The sequence below is a fragment of the Ranitomeya variabilis genome, chromosome 3, assembly GCF_051348905.1.
Source record: "Ranitomeya variabilis isolate aRanVar5 chromosome 3, aRanVar5.hap1, whole genome shotgun sequence".
NCBI lineage: Eukaryota > Metazoa > Chordata > Amphibia > Anura > Dendrobatidae > Ranitomeya > Ranitomeya variabilis.
This window is the reverse complement of record NC_135234.1, coordinates 647,847,003-647,868,461: the sequence shown is the minus strand read 5'-3', so window position 1 is coordinate 647,868,461 and position 21,459 is coordinate 647,847,003. Positions and strand designations below refer to the sequence as shown.

The following is a 21,459-nucleotide window of genomic DNA, read 5'->3' as shown; positions in this document are numbered from 1 at the left end:
GGAGAAGATCTGTATGGAGGAGTGGGCCAAAATCTCTGCTGCAGTGTGTGCAAACTTGGTCAAAAAACTATAGAAAAACTCTGACCCCTAATTGCAAACAAAGGCTCCTGTACCAAATATTAAGTTCTGTTTTCCTACTGTGTCAAATACTTATTTCATGCAATAAGATTCAAATGAATTATGTAAAAATGATTTTTTTTTAAATCTAGAAAATCACATTGTAAGATTCTGTCTCTCACAGTTGAAGCGTACCTGCGATAAAAATTACTACATTCTTTCTAGGTGGGAAAAGTTGTCAGTGTATCAAATATTTTTATTATTTTTCCCCACTGTATATTTGTTTATGGGTAGGTCACTTACATCAAGCTCAGCTCACTGAAGTGAATAGGGACTAGTTGCAATAATACACTTATATTAGGAAAACCTGGTGAAAAGTTCCCTTAAAAAGCAGACAGGCCACAAGAGTGCACAATATATCCTTCAAAAAATATTAAATAGGTCTTTTAGACCGGATGAGGCCAATGAAAATACTTTGAAAATCCAGGTCAGAATGGCTGCATACTGCGCATATTAAAATGTGCATTTTATGAAAATAAGGTTTGTCTATTTTTAAAGAGGATTATATAGCCATGCAGACACATGTTAAAGTAAGTACACCAGCCTCATCAGATACAAGAGATCTAGTTAATAATGAATGCATTTTATTTTAGGAGCGTTGGTGCCAGATCTGCTTTAAGGAATAATTACCCCAGCACATTACAGCATTTTTACCCAATACCTAAGGCTTTCACGCTTTTGGTAGATAAAGTTGTTAATTATACCGCACAGCTCCCCCGGTTAGCATTCCTTCTAATTTCCCCACTCGATTGCCTTCCACGTGATCGTTTTAGGATTGTATATTTCACAGCTTTAGTTGGCAGGGACTGTGCCTGGTGCCATTCCAGCTCCGCACAGCTTCATAAAGAACAGCTGGGGTGCTGAAACCTGGGCTTACCTGATGGTGTCACAACTGAATTACAGCAACTTTTCCGTGCCATTCTAATCGTTTCAGCATTATTTATAATCTGGATAAAACAGTTTTTCAGTTGTCATCTTCAGTTTCAAAAGAAACTTTCTAAATACCTTGCATTTATATTCTGTAATAAAAGACTTAAATAGCCCCGGGAAGCGAAAGCAGCGGGAGAACAAACACTACATTATAAGCCGGCATGGAAGAATCCTGTTTATGTAGAAGTCTGCAAAGACGATTATTTCTTTACGCTTATTACAATGACCACAAATGATCCATCACCACTGAGCAGCATTTTTATCCCTTATTTTCCATAATGGTTTGAAGTTGCATGAGTGAACCTTTCTTTTAGAAGTAAAATGTGTATGCGGGGGAGGTGAAGTATGAATCGAAGAAAACATCTTTTAGCTTCCCACTGGTGTCGTTTACTTTTATTGATTTGGAAATGTCAATTTTTTTATATATATTTTGTGTGTGCAGGTCTGTTTTATGGCCATTTATACGGTTTCACCTGGCTGTGTTTCGAGCTACTTACACTTTACTACAAGTCCCGATTTTACACTGCATTTCACTTTTTTTTTTTTTTTTTTTTCATGTTTCCATTCATCTTTTGCATTTTTGTAATGTTTCACAATCTACTCACTTCTCTTTAATTGCTCATTTATTTTTCACTGACTTATTTTGCCAAACTTTTTTTCTTGAATTGTTCATTTAGGGTGCCCCTGACTGCATTTCATCCATGAAATCCCTTCCATAAATCTGATGTGGCTTCTACACACAGCTTTTCACCAAAACGGTGATAAAAATGAACATTGCAACATATTTCACATTGAAACCTGTCTTAGTTACCAGTCAAGACGGGTAGTCATCTGAAGAGAAACAGCTTGAGACAGGTGTCTCAACTGTCAGAGGAGCAGCATGGTAACCTCATCTCCATTTCATCCATGAAATCCCTTTCATACATCTGATGTGGCTTCTACACACAGGTGTTCTCCAAAAACAGTGATAAAAATGATCCTTGCGACATATTTCACGTTGAAACCTGTCTTAGTCACCGGTCAAGACAGGTGTCTCAACTGTCAGAGGAACAGCATTGTAACCTGATCTGCTCACTCAGCCATGAGTTACTCAGGGCTGTAGCAAGAGGGGGAAAAGAAATGGGCCCTGTAGAACTGTTCATTTTCTTCTATCCTCAGTCCTCTTCCGTGATCATTTGTAAACCAGTTCTTCACAGTCAGCATGGAGTGAACACGCAAGGTTATGATGCTGCTCCCCTGAAAATTGAGACACCAGTCAGTCTGTGCTTCTTCAGAAAGCAACCTGTCCTGACATGACTAGGATGGGGTGCAGCTTCAAAGCTGATGCAGGTGACATTTTTATCACATTCTCGGAGAACTCCTTTAAGGTCCCAATTCACTTTAAAAATCAAGCAAGTCCACAGATATCAGCTAAACATCTCATGTGTAGGGGAACCTCCCAACAGATGGTGTTGATGGAGTTAAGGATAGCGGAGTTTAAATTTCAATGCCTAACACCCTTGTTCTTCAAGAAATAACCAGCTGCCAGAATTTCTGGCAGCAGCTTTCTCCTGTCTCCCCAGTGGAAACACATTAAAGGGCCACTGTCACCCCCCTCCAGCCGTTATAAACTAAAAGAGCCACCTTGTGCAGCAGTAATGCTGCAGTCTAACAAGGTGGCTCTTTTAGTTTTTGATTCAGTTATTCCCTCAATAAAGCATTTTAAAATTTGTACAAAATAACCTGTCCTTAGACCTGGAGGCGGTCCGAAGCTTCCTCTGTGAATCTCCCAACGGCCGTCACTCTTCTCTTCTGGGGATGTGGTCGCCGCCCCCTGAGCGCTGTTTCTTCTTAAATCCGGCGCCTGCGCTGTGCGTGCCTGCCTGTGACAGGCAGTCTTCATTGTCCGTCATAGGTCAGATCCAGGGTGCCTGACTGCGCCTGTGCGGGCAGTGCGGCCACCCTGTTGCTGAATCCCCGCCCTGTGTTATTCATTATGCACAGTGCGGGGCTGGGGTTCCTGGGCATGCGCACTGCGCTGTTCAGACGCTCCCCCAGCTCCCCCGCCTTCCAGCGTTATTTGAGGCTGCTTCATTCCAAACGCTGGCAAGGAAACCTGTATATTACGGCAACGCTGGAAGGCGGGGGAGCGTCTAAACAGCGCAGTGCGCATGCCCAGGAACCCCAGCCCCGCACTGTGCATAATGTATAACAGTGCGGGGCGGGGATTCAGCAACAGGGTGGCCGCACTGCCCGCACAGGCGCAGTCAGGCACCCTGGATCTGACCTATGACGGACAATGAAGACTGCGCCTGCCCCAGGCAGGCACGCACAGCGCAGGCGCCGGATTTAAGAAGAAACAGCGCTCAGGGGGCGGCGACCACATCCCCAGAAGAGAAGAGTGACGGCCGTTGGGAGATTCACCGAGGAAGCTTCGGACCGCCTCCAGGTCTAAGGACAGGTTATTTTGTACAAATTTTAAAACGCTTTATTGAGGGAATAACTGAATCAAAAACTAAAAGAGCCACCTTGTTAGACTGCAGCATCACTGCTGCACAAGGTGGCTCTTTTAGTTTATAACGGCTGGAGGGGGTGACAGTGGCCCTTTAACACTCCATGTGTATGGGAAAGTCAGGCGCGAGAGCGGACAACCGATTGACCGTTGTGTATGGCCATCTTTAGAGTTGAACACGGCTGAATCCTACTGGCCGTGGGGGCATAGATTGAGGAGAATCAGTTTAAAGTGGATGCATCACCAGATTTCACAGTACAGACTATCCACATTTTTTAATAGATCTTTCAGACCTATTGTAATTACTCTAAAAAATCCATAAATGAAAGAGAAGAGCGGTGTATAAAGGCAATAGTAACCATACAATACAACAGGAAATCTGAATACAAAAGTGAACAAAAGCACAAAAACAAAAAAAGGATGAGTTTTTTTGCAATAGGACAAACTAGATCTCCACAATGGATCATAATATATATGTGGAGAGCCAAAACACCTCCCTACAGCAGAGTACAAAAAAAATAAAAACCATTCACTATGTGTATATTATATATTTCTATCAAACAAAAGGACTGAAAAGTAAATATGACAATCATATATACAGTATAGTAACCAATCGAAAAATTCCTATAACGGCATGTTTCCATGTTCAGGATTTTTTTCCCTATTTTTCTCCTAAAAATTTGGGATGCGTCTTATAATCCGCAAAATACAGTAAATGTACAGATGTGCATTTTATATGTAACGGTGATTGCTCTCTACGCCAATAAAAAAAAAAAATCATAAAAAAACAAACATTTAAATCATAATATAAGTCTGAGATTTGTTTAACAATAACCCATTGTCCTTTATGTACCAGCAAATCCGAAGAATTGATATGGTGATATATATATATACATATACAGTATATGCCCCGGGTGCAAAACACAGATTAACAACCACTCGCACACCGATCCTCCATGAGGGGATGGTTGTCCAGTAATAGACATGCACACAAAGGCTTAGATAGGATGCCGGCAGGGCCGGACTGGGACTAAAATTCAGCCCTGGCATTTGAAGTCACACAGGCCCACTTGTCACATGGTGACTGTATAATATCTTTGTACACTTGTAGGCTACAAGAAGTGAGGGGAGTGTAACACGACTATATAACATATAATTACAGCTGTATCCAGCATTACAGCTCAGCCCCCATAGAATGTAATACAGCACAGCCCCCATAGAATGTAATACAGCACAGCCCCATAGAATACAATGCAGCACAGGCCCATAGAATATAATGCAGCACAGGCCCATAGAATGGAATGCAGCACAGGCCCATAGAATATAATGCAGCACAGGCCCATAGAATGGAATGCAGCACAGGCCCATAGAATATAATGCAGCACAGGCCCATAGACTATAATACAGCACAGCCCCATAGAATACAATGCAGCACAGGCCCATAGAATATAATGCAGCACAGGCCCATAGAATGGAATGCAGCACAGGCCCATAGAATACAATGCAGCACAGGCCCATATAATATAAGGCAGCACAGGCCCATAGAATTGAATGCAGCACAGCCCCATAGAATATAATGCAGCACAGCCCCATAGAATATAATGCAGCACAGGCCCATAGAATATAATGCAGCACAGGCCCATAGAATATAATGCTGCACAGGCCCATAGAATGTAATGCAGCCAGCCACCATACAATATAATGCAGCACAGCCCCATAGAATATAATGCAGCAGAGGCCCATAGAATGGAATGCAGCCAGCCCCATAGAATATAATGCAGCAGAGGCCCATAGAATGGAATGCAGCCAGCCCCATAGAATATAATGCAGCAGAGGCCCATAGAATGGAATGCAGCCAGCCCCATAGAATATAATGCAGCAGAGGCCCATAGAATGGAATGCAGCACAGGCCCATAGAATATAATGCAGCAGAGGCCCATAGAATGGAATGCAGCACAGCCCCATAGAATATAATGCAGCAGAGGCCCATAGAATGGAATGCAGCACAGGCCCATAGAATATAATGCAGCAGAGGCCCATAGAATGGAATGCAGCACAGGCCCATAGAATATAATGCAGCAGAGGCCCATAGAATGTAATGCAGCACAGCCCCATAGAATATAATACAGCACAGCCCCATAGAATGGAATGCAGCACAGGCCCATAGAATATAATGCAGCAGAGGCCCATAGAATGGAATGCAGCACAGGCCCATATAATATAATGCAGCAGAGGCCCATAGAATATAATGCAGCAGAGGCCCATAGAATGGAATGCAGCACAGCCCCCCCCCCCATCCCAATAGCTCCACAATCCAGTCATCACTCATTGATAAAAAAAAACCAAAACACTCTACTCACCTTTCCTCCTGCCCTGCGCTGCTCTGGCTCTGGTCTCAGCAGTCGCAGTCTGCCCGCCCGGTCACACAGCAGGTGCGCGATGATATGACGTCATCGCGCACACGCAGTGTCAGCGGCAGGCAGAGCGGGGATTGATGGGAGAGGAAGCGTCAGCACTCTCTCCTCCATCATTGCATTCAACTGTACCGGCGTCTATGACGCCGGTATAGTTGAATGCGGGGCCGGGAGTGTGCCGACAGCGGGGAGAGTGTGCCGACAGCGGCACACTCGAGCGGCCCACTACTGCCACCGGCCCTTCTGGCATTTGCCAGAACTGCCCGATGGCCAGTCCGGCCCTGGATGCCGGTGACAGGTACGTGTAGTGCACCACGCCGGCTTACTGGCCATACTATTACAGCAGGGGGCTGTGCACACCCCACAAACATGTCCATATTCACACACAATAGTGGGCACAGTCGTATTAGCTGAAATGTACTAGGTTTCATTTAGATTCAGCTCTTATGTAAATGTCAGAATCGATGGGAATAAAAAAAAAAAAATTATTATGATGATGTGGTGGAAGTGATGTATTAAAACAGGTGCAAAGTAAAACAACAGCTGTAGTTCGCTTTTCTCACAATGGACAGAAAGTGCAGTAATAATTGGTCCTTGGCAACCAATAGGAGTAGTTGCCCATAGCAACCAATCAAATGCCTTCGGATTTGTCAGTGGTGTATAGGAGCAGAAACCTGACTGGTTGCCATGACTAACTGCTTCAGTTTTGGTAAATCGCCTCTTATGGGGGCCTAACAGTAGTTACAAGTGGGTACTTACATTCAGCTTATAAGGCATAGATTCAAAGTAAATGGAGGTAGCAGATATGCGCTTCACATCGGACATGTACCCGTGGGTCAAGCTGGAAAAAACAACAGATTGTCAGGTTACAAGACGTAACTAGGTAAGGCAGAATATTACAGAGATGGTCAGAAGAGTATTAGGGGATTTCTATAATCATTGAGTAAGAGCTCAGAATTACGCAGCAGAGAAAGAAGATATTGCCAATACTCCTATATACAAGCAATAACATGCAGCTTATGGTCGGGTGGGAGGGAGAGGGTTAACATAAAAAATACATAATGGTGACAATAATGTCAAATGATATCAATGTGTGAAATTAGAAGATGACCAAATGCATCAAAGCATTAAAGAGGCTGTCCACTGATTTTACATGGATGGCATGTCCGGCCATCGATGTCTGATCGGCCGGGGTCCGACACCCAAGCATCCCCGCCGATCAGCTGTTATCGGTGTCAGCAGCCACCCACTTGCCGAGCTGGTCGTCTTCTCACAGTGGCCGCAGCAGGTACTACACATCGGGATACTAGTGATGTGATGGCGGATGTGCAGTACCCAGCCTCAGCCGCTATCAGCAGATGGAGCAGTTCGGCGAGTACGTACTTCTGGCCAGCGGCCACCACTGATAACAGCTGAACGACAGGGGTGCCGGGTGTTAATCAAGAAGTAGTGGACAACCTCCTTAATACCAGATAATAAATTATAATCTATCTACTTAGTGCCACTTCTATGTAAATCCACGACAACTGGCAGAAACGCACAGAACTGACTGGAGGCTACCCGTGAGTGATGAGCTTTTCGAGAAGATATATCCATGCCTTATGGGCGTCTCCCCATCTTAGTAAGTGATATTGGTGGGCTATGCCAGGATGTAATGATCCCACCTCTGGGACCCCCGTTGATCCTCAGAATAAAGGTGTCACAGCGCCACTTCACCTTCACAGGATTTTCCTGGAGTGGCGAGTAGCTGAAAACTCTTCTGTGCCGAAAATATGTGAAGGCTACAGCCTATTCCACTCTGGGATAAGTATTGGACCCCCAGAGATCGCTAAGTGATAGCACTTCCTGACCACCACTTGGTGAGAGGAGAATCCTTATCAATGGGCTGGACAAATCTGATAAGCCAAACAGGCGGCATCAGTAAAGTTCTAGGCACATAGAAAAAGAAGAGACAGTCTATTGCAGGCTATAGAAAAGTGTCAAGTGATAAATCGTAGAGTGTGAACTGAAAGGTAACGTCACCGTGAGATACAGGCGGTTAATTACAAATTCAGCAATAAATCAGTGGGAAACTGCAACTGGGATTATGTAATTCTGTCAGATGTAGAAACATGCCCTAATGCAAAGACATAGCAGAAACTGAGAGCAAAGAAAAGCGCAAAAAAGGGTCTTCTAGAAGAACAACAAATAATGCCATGAAGGATATGCTAACCTGAGATGCATATATACGTATGAACTGCAGGTCCAAGGGTCTTCCGACCAGAGATAGGCAGAAAAGGAGCCAAATGTGTTGAGCCACGCTCTCTAAAAGGCCATGAAAATCAAATTTGTAGGGCATTAAAAATTGTATATTTGTATTGTATTGTATTCATTTTAGGCTCTAAAGCATTTAAAATAAAAATGTTTTAATATCCTATGAATTGGATTGTCAGTACCTATCAGTGAGTGCGGATAAACCACATTTGGTTCCTTTTTCACCTGATGCACAGACAAGATTTTGTATGTTTGGTTCCATCACAGAGCGGACAACGTACACAACTCCTGTATACTTACTGTCCTCCATCTGGGAGATCGAGCCCCATGAGACGGTCATGTGGCTGCAGAAGTGCGGTATACGCTGCAAAGTTAGCTGGGGAGCCAGAATATGGCTGCACATTCACACCCCACTTTTCTGGGTCCAATTTAAAGGCCTCCAATGCTCGTCGCTGACACAGCAACTCAATCTGATCCACCACTTCGGCCCCTCCATAATACCTATAGAAAAGACACAAACAGAAGCACAACTTACATTTTCTGCAATTTCAAGATATTTGGCATTTTAATGGGGTGTTCCCCTACCCCTCTCAAAATAAAGTCATCCCCTAAACACTAACAGTTTTACTAGCGATCGTGAGATCAGGCTTTTGTAACCCCAAGAACGAGCCTATGCAGTCTTGTTCTCAAAGGAGTGGAGATGAGGTGTCTACTCCATTCATTGTCTATGGGACTGCCAAAAATAGTCGAGTGCTGCACTTGATAGTCCCATAGGCAATAAATGGAGAAGAAGCAGAGCACATTTACCTCTGCTCCATTCAAGACAGGAGGGTTCAAAAGCCCGATCTTGGGTTCGCTGAGACACCCTATAGATATAGGATAACTTTTTAGGGGGCGGTGGGGGTGGGAATAACTCTTTAGGAGAGCCCTAAATGAGACACCATAATGGACATCTAGCATTTTCATATTAAAATAAACCAATGTTTAGCAATAAAATATGGATTCTACCTTGTGTTGGAAAATAAAAAAAATTTGTGACCGTCTTGAACTACTGAATAGGAATGTTACTTTTGTTAAAGGGATTTTCTCCCAGCTGCAAGACTACAGCAAGTAGATATCAAGCATGTGCCCTGCCGCTGCCTACGAGACTGAAAGATACCGCTCAGAAGACGCAAAATATATGGCACCAACAAAAACAGACACTGAATGGAGTAGCTGGGTACATACCCGACTGTCACTCAATCCAAACTCCTCAACTGCAGATCCAGTGGAGAGATTATAACTACTTAAACTAAAAAAAAGTCACCTCGAAAAATACTATTTACCTGCAAATATAGGGTTAATCTGCAGGTAAATGGAGTTAACATGCTGTTCAGCTACATTACTAGAATCGTAGCTTTCAGGAAAAAATTAAACTTATTTTGCCGGCTTTCAGTCATGGGGGCGGTGCAGGCAGCAATTCTACTCATCACTCACAGTACCGATGTAAGCACTCTCTGAGACTGACAGCTTGATCTGTACAGATGCTCTACAGCGCCATCTGCTGAAGTACAGGGGCGGGCTTACAGTGGCACTCACAGTATGGCAATGACTGTAAATGCTCCCTGCACCGCCCACATGACTGAAAGCTCACTGGTAGCCTTACTTCCAGCATTGGAACACTCTTCACCTCGAGGTTAACCCCTTAGTGACAGAGGCAATTTGGTACTTAATGACCAAGCCAATTTTTACAATTCTAACCACTGTCACTATGAGGTTATAGCCCTGGAACGTGTCAACGGGTCCCATTGATTCTGAGACTGTTGTTTTTGTGACATATTGTACTTCATGTTAGTGGTAGCATTTCTTCGATATAACTTGCGTTTATTTATGAAAAAAAAAAAACGGAAATTTGGCAAAAATTTTGCAATTTTCAAACTTTTTATTTTTATACCCTTAAATCAGAGAGATGTCACGCTAAATAGTTAATAACTAACATTTCCCACATGTCTACTTTACATCAGCACAATTTCGGAAACAATTTTCTTTTTTTTGTTAGGACGTTATGAGGGTTAAAAGTTGACCAGTGATTTCTCATTTTTACAACAAAAGTTATATACTTATTTTTTTAGAGACCATCTCACATTTGAAGTGAGTTTTGAAGGTCAATATAACAGAAAATACACAAAAGTGACACCATTCTAAAAACTGAACCCCTCAAGGTGCACAAAACCACATTCAAGTTTATTAACCCTTCAAGTGCTTCACGAGAACTAAAGCAATGTGGAAGGAAAAAAAAATGAACATTTTACATTTTTCTCAAAATTAACTTTGGAACCAATTTTTTTTATTTTCACAATGGTATCAGGAGAAACTGGACTACAAAATATGTTGTGCAATTTCTCCTGAGTACACCGATATCCTGTATGTGGGGGAAATCCACTGTTTTGGTGCATGGCAGGGCTCAGAAGGGAGGGAGCACCGTTTGACTTTTTCAATGCAAAATTGGCTAGAATCAATGGTGGGTGCCATGTCATGTTTGGAGACCTTCTGATGTACCTAAACAGTAGAACCCCCCAATTCTAACTCCAACACTAACCGCAACACACATCCCAACCCCAACACACCCCTAATTGCCAACACACCCCTAATCCCAACCATAATCACAACCCTAACCCTAGCCGCAAACCTAACCCTAACTCCATCCCTAGCCCCAACCCTAACCCAACTCTAACCCTGGCTCTAGCTCTAGCCCAACCCTAACCCTAGCCCAACCCTAAGCCTATCCCTAATGGAATAGCCGGATTACTTACCGGTAATGCTCTTTTATTGAGTCCATGACAGCACCCACTGGAGAGATAGGGATCCGCCCCAAGGAACAGGAAACCTACAGAGAAATAAAAGGGGTGGTCCCCCTCTCCTCCTCAGTTTAATTTTCAGAGTACCCGGAGGACCGCCAGTATTAGTCAAATATTTACAATATATCTTAAACTTATATACTCCATAGAAGTAATTTAATTGGATTTTTAATTTATTAGGGAGGGATTTGACAGGGTGCTGTCATGGGCTCATTAAAAGAGCATTACCAGTAAGTAATCCGGCTATTTACCCTTCGCCATGACAGCACCCACTGGAGAGATTTCCAGAGACCAACACCTGGGGGGGGGGGGGGGTTTCACCGTGCTGAGTATAGTCCTGCCAAAGTGCAGGTCAGAAGCTGATGAAAGATCAAGCCTGTAGTGATTATAGAAAGTAGAAGGAGCCAACCAAGTTGCCGCCCTACATATGTCCTCAATTGGAACGTTTCCCCTTTCGGCCCAGGAAGAAGCCATGGCTCTGGTGGAGTGTGCTTTAATGCCCTCCGGAGGTTCTTTATTTTTCGTGGAGTAGGCCAGCCGGACAGCGTCTCTAATCCAACGGGATAAGGTGGCTCTTGTAACTCCATACCCCTTCTTTTTGCCCTGGAAGGATATGAACAGAGCCCTACTCTGCCTCCAACTACTAGTTCTTTCAATATATTGTAAAACTATTCTCCTGAGATCTAGAGTGTGAAATTTTTGTTCTTCAGGAGTGGAGGGGTCTTTAAAAAAAGTGGGAAGATGTATCTCTTGTAATCTATGGAATTTTCCTGCGACCTTAGGGAGATATAAGGGATCTGGTTTTAAAATTAATCTGTCCTGAAATGTTAGAAGGAAAGGTGGATCTATTGATAAGGCCTGAATGTCGCTGATTCTTCTAGCTGAAGTTAATGCTACTAAGAAGGCCGTTTTAAACGATAAGTGTTTTAGAGATGCTGTATCTATAGGCTCAAACGGAGGTTATGTTAGAGAGTCTAAGACAAGATTTAGATTCCAAGGGGAAACTCTAGGTATGTGAACAGGAGTAACTCATTCACAGGCCGTGATAAAACGGGACACCAATTTATCCCCAGCAACATTATGGCCATAGAGGGCGCCTAGAGCGGATGCTTGGACCTTCAGTGTATTAACAGAAAGACCTAACTCTTTCCCTTTTTGCAGGAATTCCAAGATAGGTCTTATTGGAACTTCTGAGGGGTTGGAACCTGCATGGAACTGAAGAAACTTTTTCCATATTTTAGTATTAATCTTTGTGGTAGATGGTTTCCTGCTAAGCAGGAGTGTATCGATTAGGATTAGACCTTTTGAGAACCCTCTAGAAATTAATATCTGCCTCAAATTCCAGGCCGTCAAGTGGAGGTTGTCCACTTGGGGGTGGAAGAAAGGTCCCTGAGATAGTAGGTCTGGGATTGAGGAAAGGACCCATGGATCTGTCACCGACATTGATTGCAGGCACGAGAACCATGGTCTCTTGGGCCAGAATGGTGCTATCAATATTATTCTTCCCTGATTTTCCGTATTATTTGTGGAAGCAGAATTATCGGAGGGAAGGCATATGCCAGTTTGAATTGCCAGGGTATTTGAAGAGCATCTAGAATGTCCGGGTGGTCTGCACAGGACCGAGATGCAAATTTCTGCACTTGTCTGTTCTGTTTCGTAGCAAACAGGTCTATCTGGGGCCTGCCCCATAAAAATGTTATTTTGAGAAAAATGTGAGGATTCAGACACCATTCTCCTTGATGTAGAGTGTGTCGACTTAGAAAGTCTGCCTGTTGATTGCTCTCTCCTTTGATGTGGATCGCAGAGAGGGACAACAGATGCTTTTCGGCCAGGATCAAGATATTGTTTGCGGAAGACATTAGAGCGTCTGATCGAGTACCGCCTTGTTTGTTTAAATAAGCCACTGTCGTAGTGTTGTCTGAACAGATTCTGACATGATTTCCTCGAAGCTGTGGGAGAAATTGATGCAGTGCATAGTTTACTGCATTCAACTCTTTTCAATTAGATGAATATAAGATCTCTTCCTCATTCCATATTCCCTGGCAGAAATCATCTCCCATATGTGCGCCCCCACCCGTGGGGACTAGCATCAGTAGTCAAAGTGTGGGATGGTGTTATCAGCCAAGGGACACCCCCCGTTAAATTCTTATTATCTAGCCACCAAACCAAGGAAGCTAGGACCTCCTGTGATAACATTTTTGATTCAAGGTGCCCTAGGAATTTTCTCTGTTCCCGAAGAATTTGGTGTTGCAATGTTCGGGTATGGAGTTGTGCCCACTGGACGGCTGGAGTACAGGAAGAAAGGGATCCTAATAAGGACATTCCTTCCCTCAGGGACATTTGTGGTTTGTGAATGGCAGCAGCTACTTTTCCCTCTATTAGAGATATTTTTACCTGAGGGAGTAGACATCTTTTTTTTGTGGAATCTAGATGGAACCCTAGAAATATCTGGAGGGAAAGTGGAATAAGTCTGGATTTTTCGGAGTTGATGATCCAGCCTAGATCCTGTAAAGATGAGACAGTGTCAGCTAAACGTTCAGCACACTGAAGGGACGAATTTCCTACAACTAAAAAATCATCCAAATAGGGAATGATTAAAGTGTCCTTTTGGCAAAGGTAGGCCATCACCTCTAACATTACTTTGGTGAAGATTCTTGGTGCTGTGGAAAGACCAAAGGGCATGGCCGTGTACTGGAAATGATGAATCTCCCCTTCGAGTTTTACTGCGACTCTGAAGTATCTTTGATGTCTGTTATGGATAGGGAGATGGTAGTAAGCATCTTTCAAATCAATGCCGCCCATTTTACAATTTGGATAAAGGAGCTTAATGGTAGATCTAATAGATTCCATTTTAAACGTATAATTTTTAATAAATGTATTGAGTTAAGATTTATAATTGTTCGGAATGAACCATCGGGCTTAGGGATTAAAAATAATGGAGAGTAGAACCCACTACCCTCTTGTCCCTTTGGTACTTTAACTAAGACATTTTTATTTATGAGACTTTGGATCTCTAGTTCAAGGGCCCTTTGTTGTATTGGTGAACTGAGGGCTGTTAAAATAAAAGAATCATGGGGAATTTGGAGGAATTCTATTTTAATTCTTTCCTTAATAATATTTAGAACCCAGGAATATGACGTAATCTTTTGCCATTGGGGAAAGAAAAATTTTAACCTACCCCCTACTGGGGCGACTGCTGTCTTAATATTTATTGTCTCTATGGAAGGGGGGCATTTAAACATAGTACCACTCTGTTGTCCCTCTCTTGTGGCCCACCGCGACGGTCTTTCATTTTGTCTTCTTTTCCCGAACGGTCTCCTCCTAAAAGTCTTCCTATAGAAAGGAATTGAGGGGTCAGGGAAGGCTTTTTTCCTTTCTTTTGCTTTTTTTAGGATTTCATCCAAAGCTTTTCCAAATAGAAACTCACCCTCACACGGAATAGCAGAGATCTTGGCCTTTGACTGTGTATCCGCCTTCCAACTCTTCATCCACAACGCACGTCTGGCATTATTTACTAGACCTGCTGATCTTGTTAAGAGGCGTAGAGAGTCAGCTGATGCGTCAGCCATGAATGCTGCTGCCCCTCTAATTAATGGTATCGCATCCCGCAATCTTTGTCTAGAGACTCCCTGTTTAATCTGTTGATCTAACTGATCAATCCAGACAAGCATGGATCTAGCAGTGCATGTGCTGGCAATCGTTGGTTTGAATATGCCCGTGGAAGCTTCCCATGATCTTTTTAAAGAGGATTCCGCTTTCCGATCCAGGGGATCAGAGAGTAGGCCTGCATCTTCAACCGGTAAAGCTGATTGTTTCGAAGTGGAGGCGACCGCTGCGTCCACTTTAGGAATCTTAGTCCATGATATTAGCTCATCGTCACTAAAGGGGTACTTCCTTTTGGAGGCTGACGGGAGAAAACCTCTCTGGTCCTGTTTTTCCCATTCCCTTTTTATCAATGCTTTAACAGCAGGAATTACTGGAAAGGCTCTTCTTTTCCTCTCCGCTAACCCTGCAAACATGATGTCTTGTGCTGTTTGGTCATCTTTTGTATCCTCACAACCTATTGTATTCCTGATGGATTTTACTAGGTTGTCAACCCCATTAAGGGGAAAACAAGACCGACCTTCAATGTCAGACGGTACTGAAGAAGAGGATGACGTATGTGAGGAGTCTGAGTTGATGACGCCCTCATCATCGGACTCAGAGCTGGATACTATTTTCTCTTTACTGGATTTCTTAGGGGGTGCATTGGCTTGTGTAATGGCCTGTAACTCTTCCCTGATTATGGCCCGTATATCTGTAACAGACATAGATAGACTCTGCATGGTTTCAGTAACATTGGTTGCAGAGTTTTTTAGGGTAGGAATCTGGGAGAGGTTCAACACACAAAGCACACTGTGTTTGGATTTTTGTTTCTTTTTGGCCTGGGTGAAGAAGATATTGTGGAAAGAGTGTTAGCTTTATAGGCAGAGGGTTTTTACACTCACCCAGTGAAGCTGTACGGTACCGGATCAGGTGGCCGAAGCGCCTTCCTGGATCTCGAATCCACGGCATCACTCCTACGACTTGAGTCCGAGGACCTCCTTCTGGCTAATTCGCCTGCTGGGTCCACCGTCTTGCCTGGGGATGACATGTTGCATCGCCTGTGCGCTCGCAACCATCCCCCTTTTATAGGCAGAAATCTGGATTTTTTTCTTTTTCAGCGGTGTACTGCGCATGCGCGAAACCGCGCTTTCCCTCACCGCTGTGTGAGTGACCCGGAAGTGCTACCAAACACTTCCAGGCGAGTATGGGGATTTTTACACCGCTCTGCGCATGCGCGGCGGCGATCTTACCTCGGCCCGCGCTATGGAGCGGTGTACCGGCTGTCGCTGCTGCTGTGCCACGGATCACGGACCTTTGTATATCGGCCGGTGTCTGGAGCCTCTCCCCAGACTGCACACTTGCAGCGTTGTCCATGAGACCTGCAGTCCAGCCATCCCACATGCCGGACAGACGAGGGGGGAGCCGTCTAACGGAGTCTCCCCCAACGCTGCTTCTGAACCGCATCCCCTGCCGTTCCCGCAGAGACCGCTGTTATGGTTCTCAATGGCAAGAGAACATAGCCCAGCATACATAAGAACTAGCTCTTGGAAGGATGGAAACTAAAACTGACCATGAACTAAACCTGCCGCACAACTAACAGTAGCCGGGTAGCGTGCCTACGTTTTATCCCTAGACGCTCAGCGCCGGCCGGAGGACTAACCAATCCTGGCAGAGGAAAACACAGTCCTGGCTCACCTCTAGAGAAATTTCCCCGAAAGGCAGACAGAGGCCCCCACATATATTGGCGGTGATTTTAGATGAAAATGACAAACGTAGTATGAAAATAGGTTTAGCAAAATCGAGGTCCGCTTACTAGATAGCAGGAAGACAGAAAGGGCACTTTCATGGTCAGCTGAAAACCCTATCAAAACACCATCCTGAAATTACTTTAAAACTCTAGTATTAACTCATAACATCAGAGTGGCAATTTCAGATCACAAGAGCTTTCCAGACACAGAAACGAAACTGCAGCTGTGAACTGGAACAAAATGCAAAAACAAACAAGGACAAAAGTCCGACTTAGCTGGGAGTTGTCTAGAAGCAGGAACATGCACAGAAAGGCTTCTGATTACAATGTTGACCGGCATGGAAGTGACAGAGCAGCAAGGTTAAATAGCGACTCCCACATCCTGATGGGAACAGGTGAACAGAGGGGATGATGCACACAAGCTCAATTCCACCAGTGGCCACCGGGGGAGCCCAAAATCCAATTTCACAACAGTACCCCCCCCTCAAGGAGGGGGCACCGAACCCTCACCAGAACCACCAGGGCGATCAGGATGAGCCCTATGAAAGGCACGGACCAGATCGGAGGCATGAACATCAGAGGCAGTCACCCAAGAATTATCCTCCTGACCGTATCCCTTCCATTTGACCAGATACTGGAGTCTCCGTCTGGAAACATGGGAGTCCAAGATTTTTTCCACAACGTACTCCAACTCGCCCTCAACCAACACCGGAGCAGGAGGCTCAACGGAAGGCACAACCGGTACCTCATACCTGCGCAATAATGACCGATGAAAAACATTATGAATAGAAAAAGATGCAGGGAGGTCCAAACGGAAGGACACAGGGTTAAGAATCTCCAATATCTTGTACGGGCCGATGAACCGAGGCTTAAACTTAGGAGAAGAAACCCTCATAGGGACAAAACGAGAAGACAACCACACCAAGTCCCCGACACAAAGCCGAGGACCAACCCGACGCCGGCGGTTGGCAAAAAGCTGAGTCTTCTCCTGGGACAACTTCAAATTGTCCACTACCTGCCCCCAAATCTGATGCAACCTCTCCACCACAGCATCCACTCCAGGACAATCCGAAGATTCCACCTGACCGGAGGAAAATCGAGGATGAAACCCCGAATTACAGAAAAAAGGAGACACCAAGGTGGCAGAGCTGGCCCGATTATTGAGGGCAAACTCCGCTAAAGGCAAAAAAGCAACCCAATCATCCTGATCTGCAGACACAAAACACCTCAAATATGTCTCCAGGGTCTGATTCGTCCGCTCGGTCTGGCCATTAGTCTGAGGATGGAAAGCAGACGAGAAAGACAAATCTATGCCCATCCTAGCACAGAATGCCCGCCAAAATCTAGACACGAATTGGGTTCCTCTGTCAGAAACGATATTCTCCGGAATACCATGCAAACGAACCACATTTTGAAAAAACAGAGGAACCAACTCGGAAGAAGAAGGCAACTTAGGCAGGGGAACCAAATGGACCATCTTAGAGAAACGGTCACACACCACCCAGATGACAGACATCTTCTGAGAAACAGGAAGATCCGAAATAAAATCCATCGAGATGTGCGTCCAAGGCCTCTTCGGGATAGGCAAGGGCAACAACAATCCACTAGCCCGAGAACAACAAGGCTTGGCCCGAGCACAAACGTCACAAGACTGCACAAAGCCTCGTACATCTCGTGACAGGGAAGGCCACCAGAAGGACCTTGCCACCAAATCCCTGGTACCAAAGATTCCAGGATGACCTGCCAACGCAGAAGAATGAACCTCAGAAATGACTTTACTGGTCCAATCATCAGGAACAAACAGTCTACCAGGTGGGCAACGATCAGGTCTATCCGCCTGAAACTCCTGCAAGGCCCGCCGCAGGTCTGGAGAAACGGCAGACAATATCACTCCATCCTTAAGGATACCTGTAGGTTCAGAATTACCAGGGGAGTCAGGCTCAAAACTCCTAGAAAGGGCATCCGCCTTAACATTCTTAGAACCCGGTAGGTATGACACCACAAAATTAAACCGAGAGAAAAACAACGACCAGCGCGCCTGTCTAGGATTCAGGCGTCTGGCGGACTCAAGATAAATTAAATTTTTGTGGTCGGTCAATACCACCACCTGATGTCTAGCCCCCTCAAGCCAATGACGCCACTCCTCAAAAGCCCACTTCATGGCCAAAAGCTCCCGATTCCCAATATCATAATTCCGCTCGGCGGGCGAAAATTTACGAGAAAAAAAAGCACAAGGTTTCATCACGGAGCAGTCGGAACTTCTCTGCGACAAAACCGCCCCAGCTCCGATTTCAGAAGCGTCGACCTCAACCTGAAAAGGAAGAGCAAAATCAGGCTGACGCAACACAGGGGCGGAAGAAAAGCGGCGCTTAAGCTCCCGAAAGGCCTCCACAGCAGCAGGGGACCAATCAGCAACATCAGCACCCTTCTTAGTCAAATCAGTCAATGGTTTAACAACATCAGAAAAACCAGCAATAAATCGACGATAAAAGTTAGCAAAGCCCAAAAATTTCAGAAGACTCTTAAGAGAAGAGGGTTGCGTCCAATCACAAATAGCCTGAACCTTGACAGGATCCATCTCGATGGAAGAGGGGGAAAAAATGTATCCCAAGAAGGAAATCTTTTGAACCCCAAAAACGCACTTAGAACCCTTCACACACAAGGAATTAGACCGCAAAACCTGAAAAACCCTCCTGACCTGCTGGACATGAGAGTCCCAGTCATCCGAAAAAATCAGAATATCATCCAGATACACAATCATAAATTTATCCAAATAATCACGGAAAATGTCATGCATAAAGGACTGAAAGACTGAAGGGGCATTTGAAAGGCCAAAAGGCATCACCAAATACTCAAAGTGGCCCTCGGGCGTATTAAATGCGGTTTTCCACTCATCCCCCTGCTTAATTCGCACCAATTATACGCCCCACGGAGATCTATCTTAGAGAACCACTTGGCCCCCTTTATGCGAGCAAACAAATCAGTCAGCAGTGGCAACGGATATTGATATTTAACCGTGATTTTATTCAAAAGCCGATAATCAATACACGGCCTCAAAGAGCCATCTTTCTTAGACACAAAGAAAAAACCGGCTCCTAAGGGAGATGACGAAGGACGAATATGTCCCTTTTCCAAAGACTCCTTTATATATTCTCGCATAGCAGCATGTTCAGGCACAGACAGATTAAATAAACGACCCTTAGGGTATTTACTACCCGGAATCAAATCTATGGCACAATCGCACTCCCGATGCGGAGGTAATGAACCAAGCTTAGGTTCTTCAAAAACGTCACGATAGTCAGACAAGAATTCAGGAATCTCAGAGGGAATAGATGATGAAATGGAAACCAAAGGTACGTCCCCATGCATCCCCTTACATCCCCAGCTTAACACAGACATAGCTTTCCAGTCGAGGACTGGGTTATGAGATTGCAGCCATGGCAATCCAAGCACCAACACATCATGTAGATTATACAGCACAAGAAAGCGAATAATCTCCTGATGATCCGGATTAATTCGCATAGTTACTTGTGTCCAGTATTGTGGTTTATTACTAGCCAATGGGGTGGAGTCAATCCCCTTCAGAGGTATAGGAGTTTCAAGAGGCTCTAAATCATACCCACAGCGTTTGGCAAAGGACCAATCCATAAGACTCAAAGCGGCGCCAGAGTCGACATAAGCGTCCGCGGTAATAGATGATAAAGAACAAATCAGGGTCACAGATAGAATAAACTTAGGGTACCGTCACACAGTGCCATTTTCATCGCTACGACGGCACGATTCGTGACGTTGCAGCGTCGTATAAGTATCGCTCCAGCGTCGTATACTGCGGTCACACGTTGCAATACACAGCGCTGGAGCGATAATTTCATGACGTATTTGCGATGTAGAAGCCGTTGGTTACTGTGCGCACATCGTATACAACCTGTGTCACACAATGCAATCATGATGCCACAGCGGGACACTAGACGACGAAAGAAAGTTTCAAACGATCTGCTACGACGTACGATTCTCAGCGGGGATCCGGATCGCAGTAGCGTGTCAGACACAGCGATATCGTAAATGCATCGCTGGAACGTCACGAATCGTGCCGTTGTAGCGATCAAAATTGCACTGTGTGACGGTACCCTTAGACTGAAAAGTGCCAATTGAAACGGACTTATCAAGCTTCTTAGTACGCTTAGAGCATGCTGATATAACATGAGTTGAATCACCACAATAAAAGCACAACCCATTTTTTCGTCTAAAATTCTGCCGTTCGCTTCTGGACAGAATTCTATTACATTGCATATTCTCTGGCGTCTTCTCAGTAGACACCGCCAAATGGTGCACAGGTTTGCGCTCCCGCAGACGTCTATCGATCTGGATAGCCATTGTCATGGACTCATTCAGACCCGCAGGTACAGGGAACCCCACCATAACATCCTTAATGGCATCAGAGAGACCCTCTCTGAAATTCGCCGCCAGGGCGCACTCATTCCACTGAGTAAGCACAGACCATTTACGGAATTTTTGGCAGTATATTTCAACTTCATCTTGCCCCTGAGATAGGGACATCAAGGCTTTTTCCGCCTGAAGCTCTAAATGAGGTTCCTCATAAAGCAACCCCAAGGCCAGAAAAAACGCATCCACATTGAGCAACGCAGGATCCCCTGGAGCCAATGCAAAAGCCCAATTTTGAGGGTCGCCCCGGAGCAAGGAAATCACAATCCTGACCTGCTGTGCAGGATCTCCAGCAGAGCGAGATTTCAGGGACAAAAACAACTTGCAATTATTTTTGAAATTTTGAAAGCAAGATCTATTCCCCGAGAAAAATTCAGGCAAAGGAATTCTAGGTTCAGATATAGGAACATGAACAACAAAATCTTGTAAATTTTGAACTTTCGTGGTGAGATTATTCAAACCTGCAGCTAAACTCTGAATATCCATTTTAAACAGGTGAACACAGAGCCATTCCAGGATTAGAAGGAGAGAGAGAGAGGAAGGCTGCAGTATAGGCAGACTTGCAAGTGATTCAATTGAAAGCACACTCAGAACTGAAGAGAAAAAAAAAAAAAAAAAAATTTTCAGCAGACTTCTTTTTTC

The 21,459-nt window shown here is 44.6% G+C and overlaps 1 protein-coding gene across 1 annotated transcript in view; it reads right to left on the bottom strand.

Moving 5' to 3' along the window:
- SHMT2 (serine hydroxymethyltransferase 2) overlaps positions 1 to 21,459 on the bottom strand; it is a 144,050-nt gene that overhangs the window by 71,995 nt on the left and 50,596 nt on the right. Inside the window, exons 4-5 of the mRNA XM_077297716.1 lie at positions 8,506 to 8,706; positions 6,712 to 6,793 (exon numbers count right to left, since the gene is read on the bottom strand). Coding sequence (XP_077153831.1) covers positions 6,712 to 6,793; positions 8,506 to 8,706 — 283 coding nt within the window. The remainder of the gene's footprint in view (positions 1 to 6,711; positions 6,794 to 8,505; positions 8,707 to 21,459) is intronic.